Source organism: Colobus angolensis, unplaced genomic scaffold (assembly GCF_000951035.1).
Source record: "Colobus angolensis palliatus isolate OR3802 unplaced genomic scaffold, Cang.pa_1.0 Scaffold3, whole genome shotgun sequence".
In the NCBI taxonomy this organism is placed as follows: domain Eukaryota; kingdom Metazoa; phylum Chordata; class Mammalia; order Primates; family Cercopithecidae; genus Colobus; species Colobus angolensis.
Window position 1 is genome coordinate 18,153,688 of NW_012116265.1, and position 16,226 is coordinate 18,169,913.

The 16,226-nt window shown below is 37.7% G+C and overlaps 1 protein-coding gene across 3 annotated transcripts in view; it reads right to left on the minus strand.

Moving 5' to 3' along the window:
* Positions 1-16,226, minus strand: part of TTLL5 (tubulin tyrosine ligase-like family member 5) — a 306,711-nt gene that overhangs the window by 196,728 nt on the left and 93,757 nt on the right. For all 3 annotated transcript variants that reach the window (XM_011949527.1, XM_011949526.1, XM_011949528.1), the window contains 3 exons: positions 8,742-8,899; positions 7,146-7,452; positions 1,692-1,812 (listed from right to left, as the gene is read on the minus strand). In XM_011949527.1, coding sequence (XP_011804917.1) covers positions 1,692-1,812; positions 7,146-7,452; positions 8,742-8,899 — 586 coding nt within the window. The remainder of the gene's footprint in view (positions 1-1,691; positions 1,813-7,145; positions 7,453-8,741; positions 8,900-16,226) is intronic.

A 16,226-nucleotide genomic window follows, 5' to 3' on the forward strand; every position in this document is an offset into this window, starting at 1 on the left:
GAGACGAAATCTTGCTCTGTCACCCAGGCTGAAGTGCAGTAGTGTGATCTCGGCTCACTGCAACCTCTGCCTCCCAGGGTCAAGTGATTCCCCTGCCTCAGCCTCCCGAGTAGCTGGGACTACAGGTGCGCACTACCACACCCAGCTAACTTTTTTGTGTTTTAGTAGAGATGGAATTTCACCATGTTGGCCAGGCTGGTTTCGAACTCCTGACCTCAACTGATCCACCTGCCTCAGCCTCCCAAAGTGCTGGGATTACAGGCATGAGCCACTGCACCCAGCCTAGATGTATTTTCAAGAAAGAATTCACAGAACTGGTATTAAGTTTTGCAGTGATATCCCCAATATTCTTATAGAAAGCCCCAAAGAAATACTGTGTGAATTCCAAGCCAGCATCTGCAGTGGTTATTCTTTTTTAAACTATATTTTTTCTTCTTGAATTTGATTCTGGTTCATTGTCCTTTGGTGCCAATGCACTCCAGCGTAAATGAAACAGCCTCATAACCAGAGGGTTGAATTTCATAGTTCTACTCTGCTGTCTTTACTATAGGGTGGTTTAAGCTGTTACATTAAAACATTATTTTTTTCACAGTGGAGCAGAAGAACTGACTCTCAAAAAGACAGTTTCAATTTTCCACTTGGAAAGAGCAGAGGTAACATTTTCCACTGATGGCTGAAGGATTATTCACAACACACAAAGTTTTATCTCTGGGTTCCATTGGCTACTTTAAATTCGTAAGTTGTTTTCTGGGATAACCAACATGTTTTTACAATAAGCCTGGCATAAAGACTTGCCTTTTGTATGTGGAGGACTAAAAATTATAGTAAGGTCCCCACTGAGCGGAACAAAGAATGCAGCTGCACTCCAGCCTGGGCGACAGAGCAAGACTCCATCTGAAAAAAAAAAAAAAACTGAAGGGCCGTGGCTTCTTCTATAAGCTCTGACCTTACCGAACAGCTTAAAGCTCCCCATCATACTGATTCACACATACAAAACTGTCCTAGAATACTGAATCCCAGGAATGCTCAAATGACTGATATACAGTAAAAATGATTATGCAAGTTTGATTCTAGCAATCTAAGAATCTTACGAGGTTACAACTAGTAAAGTAAAAAATACCAACTTGGAGGATGGTGCATTCTGACAGGGCCTATGATAAGGTGATGACTTTCAAAGAGCTAATTTGACTCCTCAGGACTGAAAATAAATGCTTTACGATGCATGAAACCAATGGAGGAGCAAGTAATGTACATCTGTGTTTAAGTTCCAGTTTCATCACGTACAACCTGTGGAACTTTGGCTTCTCGAGGTCTTTGTTTGCTCTTCTGTGAAATAGGGATAATAATGCCTACCTAGAGTATAATAATATGTGAGGATGCTTGAGAAAAGACTGTAAATTGTTATTCTTTTACAGGGCTTTGCACAAGGCTTCACATCCAATGAGAAATCAATTTCCATTTCAAAGTGAAATACATTGATGCCTTCACTACATGGTGTAATGAACATAGCTCCAGGTCAAAGATTTGCTTCATGTTGAAGTATTAAGAAATCTAAAAACTTTCTTATGTAATAATTCTTTCACCAGAAAAATACATTGCACTTTACCTTAACAGAAAAAAAAAAAAAAAAAAAAAGCAGAAAGAAGAAAGAAAAAGGGAAAGTAAAAAAGTTCCAATAAGAAGAGCCTCACCATCTGTTCATCCTCTTTGGCAGCCCAGCTGGCACTGAACGTCTGACCTCCACTGTCTTTCATCAGGCGAATTTGAACATGCTGGAGATAGGCAGAGAATGCTATTCGGGCCTGCACTTTGCTAGAGAAATCCAAAACAGCATACTGTTATGCAATGGAAGTGTAAACCTACAAAATGTGTACTTGCTTCTCTCAAAGTGACCTTTGAGGATCCTTCTATTATGATGGCTAAGAAATATGAAACCCATCTTACAGCCTGTGAATAAGGATTCCTTCTAAGTAGTACGTGAGGGTTTTTTTTTTCAATTTCCTATTAAAAGAATCAGAGATGAAGAATCCTATTTATTTTCTCATTATTAGCATGAGGGAAAAAAACAAGAATAGAAAATTAAATTTCCTACTAAAACCTTCTCTTTGAATTTTTTTTTTTTTTTTTTTTTTGAGACAGGGTCTTATTCTGTCACCCAGGCTGCAATGTAGTGGCGGAATCTGGGCTCACTGCAACCTCCATCCTGCTGCATTCATGCGATTCTTGTGCCTCAGCCACCCGAGGAGCTGGAATTACAGGTGTTCACTACCACACCCAGCTCATTTTTGTATTTTTAGTAGAGACGGGGTTTCACCATGTTGGCCAAACTGGTCTCGAACTCCTGGCCTCAAGTGATCCACCTGCCTTGGCCTCCCAAAGTGCTGGGATTACATACAGGCCTGAGTCACTGTGCCTGACCCTCTCTGAACTTTTTAACAACTTTCTTGGGGGAACAGACAGGAGAAGTATTGAATCTTCACAAAAACCATTGTATTAATGAGAATTATTTTTTACATTTGGAGGTCCTTAAGAACATATCAGTTAGTGCAAAAGTGTGGATTTTGCAATGGCAATTAATATTTCTAGTATATAAAAGTGTCCAAAGCAGGAAATAGATAAATCCTATAAAGGAACTCTTAAGGCCAAATTTAAGGCCACACTGTTCTCAACTACAAGATGGAATGGCTGGAGTCCAGAACAAATGAGGGAGGTCCAACAGAGTTTGGCATAGATAAACTGATGGGCCAGGCAGGACAAGGCCAGATATTCAGTGGGCAAAAGAAACCCTCAAGTCTTGTGAAAAGCACCTCAGCAATATTATTAAAGAACCCAGCTATTTTCTGCCTGGTAGCCTAGGCTGGAAACAAGGAAATCTGATCAAGCTATAGTCTGGAAGACAGAAGTACCAGAGAGACACTGATGATTTTCACCTCAGCTGCTATTCATGGCAGATCTGTTTTCTTTCAGGCAAGATTTTGGTTACTTCAGCTGATTGGCCTTCTGACACTGTAGCCAAAATAATATCACCGAAGATTAGGGCCCAATACAAACTTTGTTTACAATCCTCGCCCATGCAATATCACTGAATGCTTTCTACTGACTGTTTTCACAAGGTTAGGAGGTAGGATTTGGATAGAGTAAGCTGGAAATCATAAGAGGGCTCCAGTCTAGCTTCCACGTGTGTGTTGGAGAATTGGAGGGCAAGGGAGTCAGGCTGGGGAGTAGATTTGCTTTTGAGAGCTTAATACCTAAGAGCTTCAGAATATGAACTATGAATAAGGCTAGATCTTTGTTACTAGCAGGGATGGATTTTATGGGAGCATAATATGGTTTTGAAATAATACATTTACATTTATATTTTCTTTTTTTTTCTTTTAAGACAGAGTTTTGCTCTTGTCACCCAGGCTGGAGTGCAGTGGCGTGATCTCGGTTCACTGCAACCTCTGCCTCCCAGGTTCAAGCGATTCTCCCGCCTCAGCCTCCCAAGTGGCTGAGATTACAGGTGCTCACTACCATGCCCAGCTAATTTTTGTATTTTAGGAGAGATGGAGTTTCACTGTGTTGATCAGGTTGGTCTCAAACTCAGGTGATCCACCCACCTCAGCCTCCCAAAGTACTGGGATAACAGGTATGAGCCACCATGCCTGGCCATAAATGGAGATTTTCAACTGTTCCTCAAAGACAATAATTATACTCTTGTTTACCCAGAGAGCATATACCACTTTGCCCTGAACCAATCCTATAAGCTTTGTCTCCACAACAAATTATTCTCAAGTCAAAATAAATTTAAAAGATCATCAGTTTGTGTCAATAACACGTTTCAGACACCTTCGAATGTAGTAGAGTATCCAATTCCACTGATTGATCCCTTTATATGAAAACTTGAAGATCTTTTAAATAAGGGGATTACTGCTCGTAAGTTGAGACTTCAATCATTGTTTTGTTGTGAATCACTGTTGCAAAGCAAATGAACAAGTACTGAGGTTTCCATTTCTATAAACCTCACAAATGTTAATTCTGAGACTGTCTCTAAGGTACTGGACACATTGTTCAGCTGGTCACTTGCAACAAACCCCCCAAAAAGATGAAAGAATGAAAACCAGAATGATTTACACCAAAGAAACCAATTTTAAAAAACAAAAGGTTACGCATATGCCCAGTATATAAGATATACAATAATGAGGCAATGTTTAGAGTTCTGAACCCTGGCTGTGGACCTTCCCCAAACCCCTAAGCAGCCTCTGAGACACTTCACCGAACAATGAGCAGCTTTAGGGAACACAATCTGAAAACCACTGATTGACACTAACATACCCTGCAATTTTAACAGTTTACTCATTCAAAGTGAGAGCCACAAGATTCGTGAAGAAATCATTTATTTCTACAACAACTAAGCAGAATGTTATTGCTGGAAAGGACCTTAGAATACAGTCCAGTGGTTATCAAATGCTCTATTTTCAATTCAGTGAAATATTTTTTCCCTCTAGGAAGAAGTTTGAAAAAACACTTGTCTAACTCCATACCTTGGATTGACAGAAAAGGAAACTGAGGCCTACAGAAGTTCTCTTTGACTTGCCTATGACCACACAGCAAGTTGGTAGCACTAAAACAGACAGAGCCCAGGTCTTCTGACTGAGTTTAGTGTATTCTCCACTGACAGCACTATTCTTATTCTCCATGACACTGTTGCAAATCTTAACTCTATCCCACGGTACTCCAATCCAGACTTTCAGTATAAGAACTGGTCTCTAATTTAGAAATAAAGACTCTCATGCATAAACGCCTAAAATTCCTCACTCTTAAACTTCTATCAACTTCATTCATCCCATAGCACTTTCTTTGTGACTTATAGGAAGAGATATTCCCTCCTTTGGCCTCTTCCCACCTTCTTTTAGGACTCTTCTCTACCAATATATCCATTTCTGCATTTCTAATCCTCTTATCCGCAATCCTTCCTCTTAGTCTATAAACAAGCTCCAGAACCTCTTTTCAAAAGAAAAGAAAAAAAAAATCCATTTCTTTTAGCTGGCTGTCTCCCTGATGCATTCTTACCTTCCTTTCACTGCCAAACCCTTAGAAAGTTACTTCACACTTGCTTCTTACTTTCTCTGCTCACAACTGCTCTTCCACCTACTCAGCTGGCCCTAGGTCACAAATCCAGAAGTCTCTTTTCACTATTCATCTAACTTGGGCTGTTTGAGGCTCTACAGACCTGAAATGCTCATTCTGCAGCTTTTACCACACTACTCCTTTCCGATGTTATGTCTATTGCTCTAACTGCTACTTCTTGATCTTTTTACTGACTTACCCATTGAACAGTGGTATTCCCCAGGGCTCAATTCTCTCTTTTTTATCCTTGCCGAACCAAATAACTTTGTGAACGATCTTACCCATTCTGAAGACTTTACCTATCAACTATACAATCCTGTTCAACCTTGACCAACAAAGCTGTATTTTCACCTGTCTATTGGACATCAGCCCAGAATACTTCCTTACTACATCTTAAATCAAACTCATTGTTTTTATCACGAAACCAACTCCTATGTTCCTTATATTGACCGAAGGCACTACCAAGTTTCCAAATGTGAAAAACTTAGTCTCATCAATTTTACTTTGCAAATTTTACTAAGTCCATCCCATTCTCTCCATTCCTAAAGCCATTACTCTGATCAAGGCCTTCATCTTCCTGGCTCTGGACAATTCTAACAGTCCCTAACTCACCCCCTGCCTTTAGTTTCACTATCCCACAATGCAAGCATGATCGATTTACTTTCTAAAACAAGATCTCATCATATCATTTATCTGCTTAGAAGTTATCTAGAAAATAAAGCTCAGGCTCCTCTTACAGCCCTTCACAATCTAATGACATCCAATTTTTTAGTCTCATTTCTTACCATGCTCTTCTCCCCATGTAATTCTTCTAGTCTGTATTTTGTAAACACACCAAGCTCATTATGATGTCTGGGCCCTTGTACTTGCTATTCTGTTGGGAATGTTCTGCCTCCTAATATTCACAGGACTGACTCCTCATCATTTAGGACTTACCTCAAAGGTTACCTCTTCATGCCAGATCACTGCAATTAAGTAACTCTGCCCAATTACATTCTAACATTATACCATCTTATTGTCCTGACAGCATTTCTCATGACCTAAATGACTTTGTTTCTTTGGTGACTGTCAGTCTTCCCTACTAGACTGTAAGCTCCAGGCCTCTCTTGGTCCCTATAGTAATGTGAAATGGCCTAGCACAATTCTTGGCATAGGGCAGGTGCTCAATAAAAACTCACTGAGGGACTTAATTAATGACTGTATTATCACACCTCTATGTCTCTTTTTTTTTTTTTTTTTTTTTTTTTTTAAGATGGAGTTTCACTCTTGTTGCCCAGGCTAGAGGGCAATGGCACAATCTTGGCTCACTGCAAACTCCACTTCCTGGGTTCAAGCAATTCTCCTGCCTCATCCTCTCTAGTAGCTGGGACTACAGGCATGCGCCACCACGCCCGGCTAATTTTGTATTTTTAGTAGAGACGGGGGTTTCTCCATATTGGTCAGACTGGTCTTGAACTCCTAATCTTAGGTGATCCAACCGCCTCGACCTCACAAAGTGCTGGGATTACAGGTGTGAGACACCACGCCTGGCCACCTGTATGTGTTTATTGCCTCTACCTAGCACCCCCACACTTAACCATCACTTCCCAAAGCTCCTGAAACCCTACTCATCAGTCAAGGCCTGATTCCAATTTTCCCTCCTCCATAATGCCTTTCTAGCCCTGCCAAGCCAGACCAATCACTCTTTTTCTATGTCCTAAGACCACTTTGTTTGTAGTGGGGCCATGGCCTAAGCTCTCTGTCTCTGATACTAAACCTTGAGCTCCTTGTCTCAGTTACCTTATACTCAGTGACTGACACAAATGCCCAACCAATGAGACCCGGGTTTGTATCATAGCTCTACTTTAGACAAGTTACCTAACCTCTCTAAGGCTCAGTTTCCTTAATGATAGCAATGTCTAATCACAGTCATTATTTCATAGGACTTCTGTAAATATTAAATGAAAAATGACTGTAAAACCACTAAAATAGTACCTGGTACACAGTACAAGTTAGCTGTTATCAGTTTTACTAATATAATTATAAAAGATACTTACCTAAGATTGCCACTATCTTGAAGAACCTGCATCAGGTTAAATTTAGGCTCCAGCTCCTGAGTCTCAAGTTTGCAGCACCGTTCACCTTTTTTACTCCATTCATGAACTTTCACGGAATTTTCTTTGGGTGTATTTTCTACCAAAGTTGTCAATGAGGGTGTATCTTTGGCTTGATTTTCTCTAAGAAATCCTGCAGACTCCTCCTGGGAAGCTTCCTGTTCTTCATCTTCATTGTCTAATGCGACTTCTTCCTCCTCTTCACTCTCTGTCTCAGTTTTAACATTCATTTCAGCTGGTTGGGTAATCACTAAATGCGAAGAATCACTAATGTTGCTGAAAAAAGGATTAAATGTTCCTCTCTCCCAATACCTTCCTTTTTTCTTTTTAGTAAAAGCCCATTTCTAAACCAAACCACAAACAAGGCACAGAATTAATAGCAACCACAGGTCACTCTCTCATCTCATATATTCTCTTATTTATTTTTGTTTTTATTATCATTTTTTGCGACAGGTTCTCACTCTGTTGCCCAGGCTGGAGGGCAGTGGCAGGATCTTGGCTCATTACAGCTCGATGTCCTGGGGTCAAGTAGTCCTCCGACCTCAGCCTTCCAAGTACTTGGGGCTATAGGCACATGTGACCATACCCAGCTAATTTTTGTATTTTTTGTAGAGACAGGATTTTGCCAGATTGCCTAGGCTGGTCTTGAACTCCTGGGCCCAAGCAATCCGCCCAACTCCGCCTCCTAAAGTGCTGGGATTATAGGCATGAGGCACTACGCCTGGCCTAATCTTACATATTCTAAAACCTATTAATAATCTTCATTAAAGTATATATTTTTCATCATACTCTCATCATGGCTCTTTCACAACTTAAGGCAAAAAATAAAAATAAAAAAATAAAAAACCAAAAACCCTTGGCTTAGTAATTTCTACAGTGTGTTAAGAGATTTTTTAAAAAGCACCCTTCCTGGAGGTATAAAGAACAGGGGAATATTTGTATCCTATGTTTATTCATTACCCTTCTCTACCACCTTGTAAGTTCTATGAGGACAGAGACCGTATGTTTTTTATTTACCAGCAAAACCTCAGTGACTAACATGCTGCCTGATACAGATGTTCAACAAAGGAGGGAAAGGAAGAAAAAAAGGAAATCAGTATATCAGTCAATTACAAATAGACACAACATTGTAGAAGCTGGGAGAGAAAGAAATTCCACTTTGTCTGAAATATGCCATTCAGCAATGTTAAAGAATGAACTGAACTTACCTAATTATAAAAAACCTAAACAGCAATGCTCAGGATTCCATTAAACTCAGGCTAATATTATTCCTAGAGTACCAGGTATTTGTATGATGCTGACATAAGAGCAAAGGCCAAAATGTATGTGTTTCAGATAGTCTTAAATACAAATATTATAGAGTGGAAGGTTTAAAAACTTAAGACTTTGTTGAAATTAAGTTTCAGAGAAAAAAACTATACAAAAAAGGTATATGTGATCAGGAAGATTCTGACTCATAAAATACTGAGTAAGCAGCTGGTTAACCCAGTCTGGCAGGATCCAGATAAGGGAGTTTGGTGAAAGCTCACCAGCAGGTACCTGGGTATTTTGGCCTCATTGCCCTCAATCTGCTACTCCGTCGTCTACGTTTTCGCACCTCCAGAGACAGGAGCTTCCTCTCGTAAAGTGCAGCATGCAGCTTGGCCTTTGAATTCAGGCTCTCTATCTTCAATTCTGGCGCTCCATCAGCAGTCATTCTAAGGGAAAAGCAACATGGTAGCTACGACCTTCAGAAAGTTCTCTTTCATTCCAAGGCTATGCTTGCCAGAATTCCGTAATGCTGACACACCGGACATGGTAACTCAAGTGAATTCTAAAAGTTTGACAGATAAAGAGGAACACTAGAATCTACGTTAAAACCTCACTAGTGACCCATTTGAATTTACTAAATATTCTGAAAAAGATATGTGGCTAAAGACAATGTTTAAGACCTTTAAGTATTCAGTGATACTGATTATTACTTTACTGCAGGGATTATAAAGCGCCACCCAACACCTTATGCTTAAAATACTTTATACCTTAAAAATGACAACATTTTAATTCTTAAGCTGAGTGGTGGCAAATGGTGTTTGTTTCATTTCTATCCATTATAACTTACTCAGCATTTTATAAATATACTTTTGAATGTATATAAAATCTAAACAATATAGATTTAGCAGAGGTTCAGATGAAGGGAAGAAAGGCTGATGATCTATGAATATGTGAGGGAGCACCGAGTTGACTGAGATGCATAGAAGTGTCTTAGTGAAAAATTACCAAGCCCTAGGTACTCACCAAGTCTCAAGCATCCCAACATGAGGAAATGCCAAGACACCCACCCTCCTTTAAGATCCTAATTAGCTACAGCAGAAGGTGAAGCAAGGTGGCAGGGACTTTACAGGCATTAAGCACAGGTCAGGAGTTAGAGTCAGAGGCACAGACAAGGGAAAGAAGCAGAGATAGGACAAGGCCAAATACATCAGGTCAAGAATGAGAAATGGGATGTGGAAAGGGGGCTGGCACCAGATACATTAGGCATTAAAGTAAGACAAATCACAAATCAGGGAGTGACTGACATGAGGCCCAATCTATACAAGGACTGAGCAAAATACAGGAGAGGCAGCCATAACCAAGTCATCAAAGAGAGAGCTCTGGGTCACCAGGTCAGAAAAGCAGTATCTGTATCAGTGACTGAAATCATGTAGCCAACTCTCTACGCCCAACCTCAAAATCTAATCGGTTGGCTCTGACCTCTCTATAACTCAAAGTGTGTTCCCTTTGAGGTCAAGAAATCATCCTAACTCCTCTGGGAGTTTTCAGTCTCTGAGTATAATAAAAAAGGCTGTATCATTTGGTCTATTTAGGACCTTTTTGATAGGGATTTCTGGGTGGATGGAATGGATGGTAAGTCTTTTGGAGGCTTTGTCTCCAGAGTAGGACACAGAGCCAAAAGCAGGAAGGTCCTGGCGCTGGGAGCAGAAATGGGAAGCAAATCAACGAACTTTAAAAATAGTTCAAATGTATTTTATCAGAGTCCCAAAGAGTAAACACACACACACACAAACACACACACATCCACACAAACACACACAGAGATAGAAATAAACTTTTAGCCACTTCAATAATAAAGAAAATAAAAAAAATCTGATAGAAAAATAAAATCATTTAAACAATGTATTTAATAATGTCTGGCTAACTTGGTCAATTTTGTATTTTTTTTTTTAACTTGGTCAAATTTGAAAACCGTATGGACAAACATGGGCATAGTTTAACACCGACATCGTTATCTCATAAACACACAAACTCTCTCTCCAAAGACATGTCTCTTAAAAACTTAATGTGGTTGGAGACAATTTAATGTCTGAGGTCATTCTAATTAAATGAGTGGAAGTTAATTGAACACCCTAATAAATTAAAGCCCAGTGTTTACGTTCATGAAGCACTGTTCATTAAAAAAAGAAAAGAGTTTATATTGTCTACATTATACTGTCTACATTGTCAAGAACTCCATTCTTTAGGAAAAAAGATTTCTTTTTATCAACAAAAACTCAAAAAATAAACTTTTGAAAACATGAATGCTAAAAGCTCAGAGATATGGAGAAGCTACTACAAATCTCTTTCTCTAAAGATATTTTAAAATAACAACTAGGAACTAAGAGATCCTGGATAAACAGATAAATCCTAAATAGTACAAGGGATGGAGGAAAGGGAATGTTGGGTAAAGTATGAATCCGATAGGCCAGAATAATAGTTCTATGAGGGCAAGGACCATGTTTGTCTTGTATCACTGTATCTTAGATGCTTATGAGACAGTCCAGCACACAGCTGACTTGCCATAAATATTGGTTAATAAACAACTGAATTTCCTAAAAATGAGTTGATTATCTTTTAGCTACGTCTTTTTCATTTACTTTTTCCAACTATTTATTTATTTATTTATTTTTGAGATGGAGTCTCTCTCTGTCGCCCAGGCTGGAGTGCAGTGGCGCCATCTCGACTCACTGCAACCTCTGCCTCCTGGGTTCAAGCAATTCTCCTGCCTCAGCCTCCCGGGTAGCTGGGACCACAGGCATGTGCCACCACGCATGGCTAATTTTTTGTATTTTTAGTAGAGATGGGGTTTCACCGTGTTGGCCAGGATGGTCTCGATCTCCTGACCTCTTGATCCACCCGCCTCGGCCTCCCAAAGTGCTAGGATTACAGGTGGAGCCACCACTCCCAGCCCCCAACATTTTTTTTTGGAAATATTTAAACAAAAGTTTAAAGAATTGTGCAGTGAACAACCATATACCTACCTACCACCTAGTTTCTACAATTAACATTTTACTATATTTTGTTTTGTTACGTATATATCCAATCATACATCCCTCCATCCATACATCAATCTATCTAGTTTTTAAAGCAATTCAAAGTTAGAGACATCACTGCATTTTGTTCCTAAACATTTCAACATGCATATCATTACTATCTAGAGTTCAATAATTATTTTATAGAACTGTGTTTGGTAAGCTAAAAGTTACGTACAGTGACATATCCAAATATTAAGTGTCCACTTAATGAGTTCTGACAGATGTCTAGAGCTTTATAACCTAAACCCTTAACATTACTATCACCTCAGAAGTTCTCATGCCACTTCCCACTCAATCCTTCCCTAACGTCCTAAAGGTAATCACAGTTGTGAATTTTTCATCATGTATTAGTTTTGCCTGTTCTAGAATTTCATAAAAACGAAACCATGCAGTATGAACTGTTTTGTGCAAGGCTTCTTTCATTCAGCATGCTTTTGAGATTCACTCATGTGTGTATCAGTATTCATCCCATTTTACTTCTGAGCAATAGGTCACTGTCTGAATAACCCACAGTTATCTGCTCTCTTGTTGGACACCTAGGTTGTCTTCTGTTTTGGAGCATTACGAATAAATCTACTATGAACGTGTTTGTACAAGCCGTTTTTCTTCTGTGTAGATCTCAAAGTGAAATTTGTGTATTTCTAACAAACTGCCAGTCTCTTCCTAGAGTGCCTGTACCAGTTTATGCTGTCAACGACGATTTATCACAGTTGTGTTAGTTCCACATCCTTACCGACATTTAGTATTGTCAGTATAGTATCAGCCATTCTGCTAGATGTTCAGTGGTATAATGTGGTCTTAATTTGTCATTCCCTAATAACTAATGTTGTTAAGCACATTTTCATGAGCATATTGGCTACTCATATGTCTTCCTTTTGAAGGGTCTGTTCAAACATTTTACCCTTTTGTAACCGGGTGGACGGTCTTTTTATTATTGAGTTGTAGGAGTTCTTGATAGTTCCTAGATATCAATCCTTTGACAGATATGTTTGATGCATATTTCCACTCAGTCAGTGGCTTGCCAAATCATCTTCCTAACAGTATCTTATAACAAAGTTTTTAATCTTGAGAAAATATAACATTATTTGTGTTTTATTGCTTTCTGTGTCATGTCTAAAAACAGCCAAGCCCAAAGTCACAAAGATATTATGTTTTCTTCAATAGGTTTTATAGTAATAGTTTTTATATCTATGAATCATCTCTAATTTCTATGGAAGACAGCGGTTGGGGTTCATTTTTAAAAATATGATATTCAGTTGTTCCATCCCCATTTTAAAAAAATAATTTCCTTTCGCCATTGGATTACTTTGACCATATAAATGTGGGTCTATTTCTGGGCTTTCTATTCTGTTTCAATGTGATCAGTTTGCCAATATCTTGAATACTGTACAATTACAGTATTTAGGTCAAGTACTTTAAGTCTTTTTCAAGATTACTTTGGATATTCTGAGTCCTTTGTATTTGAATATAAATTTTTAAATGTTGGTTTGTTTCTTTTAAAAAATCCACCAGAATAATGATTGAGATTACACTGGATCTTTACATCAATTTGAGGAAAATGGCTATTTTAACTATATTAATTCTTCTAATCGACAAATATGGCATATCTCTCCATTTATTTAGGTCTTTTTAAATTTCTTTCAGTATTATTTAATAGTTTTTACTGTATAGGTATTAAACATGTTTTGTTAAATTTATTCCTAAGTATTTCATATTTTCAAATGCTGTTGTAAATATAATTTAAAATTTCATTTTCTAATTACTTACTACTAGTACATTAAGATACAATTGATTTTAGTACATCGATCTTGTATCCTAAGACCTTGCTAAGTTCACTTCTGTGTTCTTGTACTTATAGATGCCTTAGGATTTTCTACTAACCTGATTATGTCATCCAAAAATAGACATTTTACTTCCTCCTTTCCAATCTGTGTGCATTTCTTTTTTGCTGCCTTGCTTTACTATACTAACGTACAATGTGAATAAAAGTGGTATGAGTGGACATCTTGCCCTATTACAAATCATACAGAAAAAGCCTTCAATATTTCACTGAATATGATGATAGCAATAGGTTTTTCATGTAAGGCCTTTATCAAATTAAAGAAGTTTCCTTCTATTTCTGATTTGCTGAGTTTTTCTCATAAATATGTGTTGAATTTCATCAGTTGCTTTTTTGGGATATCTAATGAAAAGATAAATCTAGTTTTTCCCCTGTAATAAATATGGTGAATTTCAATGACTAATTTTCAAATGTTAAGCAATACTGGGGAATACTGGGGAAAATCTCAGTCATATGTATTATCCTTTTTATACTGGCAGATTAGATTTGCTAATATTAAAAAATTTTGTGTCTTTGTTCACGAAGGATATTAGCCTGTAATTTTCTCTTCTTCTATTTTAATGTCTTTGTCAGGTTTTGGCATCATAGTCACGCTGGTATCATAAGATGAACTGGGAAGTGTCCCTTCCTATATTCTTAAAAGAATCTGTATAAGATTGGTGCTATTATTCCTCAAATGCTTGACAGAATTCAACAGTGAAACCCGACAGCCCAGAGTTTTCTCTACAGGAAAGTTTTTCATTACAAATTCAATTTTCTCAACAGATACAGGGCTTTTCAAAATTTCTACTTCAGCTGGTATCAGTTTCGGTGTTCGCCTCCACATTCCCCCCATCACAAAGAACTGTCATTTCATCTAAGTTGTCAAAATAATGGAATAAAGTTGCTAATAATATTGCCTTAATAACCTTTTTCCCCACCTTAGTATCCACTTTATGTCTGTTGAATCTATAGTGAAATCCTCTCTTTTCTATCTGATGATATTGGTAATTACTGTCTTTTCTCTTTATTCTAGATCAGTCTACCTAACGGTTTATCAATTATGCTACCTTATCAATGAACACACTTTGGATTTTGTTAATATTCTTTATTGTTTGTTTTATATTTGATTTCTGCCTTTCCTTTCTTCTACTTACTTCTACTACTTTCTTCTACTTACTCTGCTTTTTTCAGTTTCTTAAACATTAGAACACTGATCTCAGTCCTCAGTTTTCTAAGGTAAGCATTTAAACTTATAATTTCCCCCAAAGTACTACTTTAGCTGTAGTGTACATAACTTGACATATTTTTACTATCATTCAGTTCAAAGTATTTTCTAATTTTCCTCATCATTTCTTCTTTGACCCATGGATTATTTAGAAATGTTGTTTAATCCCCAAGTATGTGAAGATTTTCTATTGTTATTGATATTCAATTCTATTGTGGCCAAAGAACATACTCTGTATCATTTTAATCCTTTTAAATATATTAGGACTTGTTTCACGCTCCAGCATATGATCTATCATATGCCAGCTTGCATTTGCTTATACCTTTACAGAGCCCAAAATCCCTGTTGATGGCAATATAAAATGAGTGTCAAAAAATGAAGAACAGAACTCAGTGATCTTCATATATTCTTAATGTTTAGGATTTTTTTCTTTTTTCTCAATTTTCAAATTAACAGCAGTATGTTATACGAAGCATATTTCTCGACTCAAAACTAGAGAAAACTTACACACCAAGGGTGACTTTCTATTTGGAAACAAGCTACAAACTTGATTTATCTGAGTTTTCCCTTAACTAAATGAGAATCATAATATATTCCTTCTTTAAAGAAAAATTAGATTTATGCTTTAAAGGGCTCTCTGCCTAAATGAAAGTCCACAGGTGTTTTGTATACTTTCAGTTCTGTGGCAAACTAGAAACAGGTTCTCTTCTGTACCATGAGGCACAGAGCTGTGTGCCTCAGGCACGTCAAGGCCAAAACACAAACTCTTACTTGAATCTAACATGACAGTAGTTTCAAAATCTCATTAATTCTCTTACACAGCTAAACGAGAATACCATCTTCAGTTAGAATAGTATACCTGTAGTTATAGTGAAGCAAATCTCAAACTTTGTTTGTAAAAAGTGGCCACAAAACACTTTTTCAATAGAAAAAAATTTTATGTTACTATTCGGGCTGAACCAAACTAAAAATGGTTATATAAGGTATTATGCTTAGTCTGTGCACGGTCACATATTATGCACATGGAAAGAATTTCTCAACTTTTAAAAGGCAATTACCGTGTTCTTCCTGTCAATAAGCTTCTTCTTGGGTTTCCCCTACAGAAGCAGAAAGGACAACTGGGTTAGAGAATGCTATTCAGATAGTCTCTCTTGAGTTCACACACACATGCACTCCAGACATTTTTAATACAGAAATTCAACATGAAATTAGGCCAAGGAGGGCATCTTTGCAGAAAAGCAGACAGATAAATTGAGAACATTCTCATAAAAGAGTACAGTGGTGTGAGCTGGAGGGACATCAATAAAAAACAAAAGAGAGAGGACAAACAAATTATAGAGAAAAATTATAAAAATTATTTGTATTTGTTTATCTATTTACAAAGCAAACTGCTTATTCATCACAACAACCCTGTGAAGAAGGTTGTTAATTAGCTCCATTTATAGAAAGGAGCAGGATAAGATACTTTTTTGACCTGTCATGGCCAGAGCTTAAAGGGCTTACATCTGAGCCCCTGGCTTAGGTCTCAAACTGCAGTGCTCTTTCTACTTTCATTGAACTGTTTTAGGAAAAGAAACCAAGTTCAATTCTCACAGGGTTCAAAAGGGATGCTCATCAGAAATATATTTTCCACAATTAAAAAAAAAATT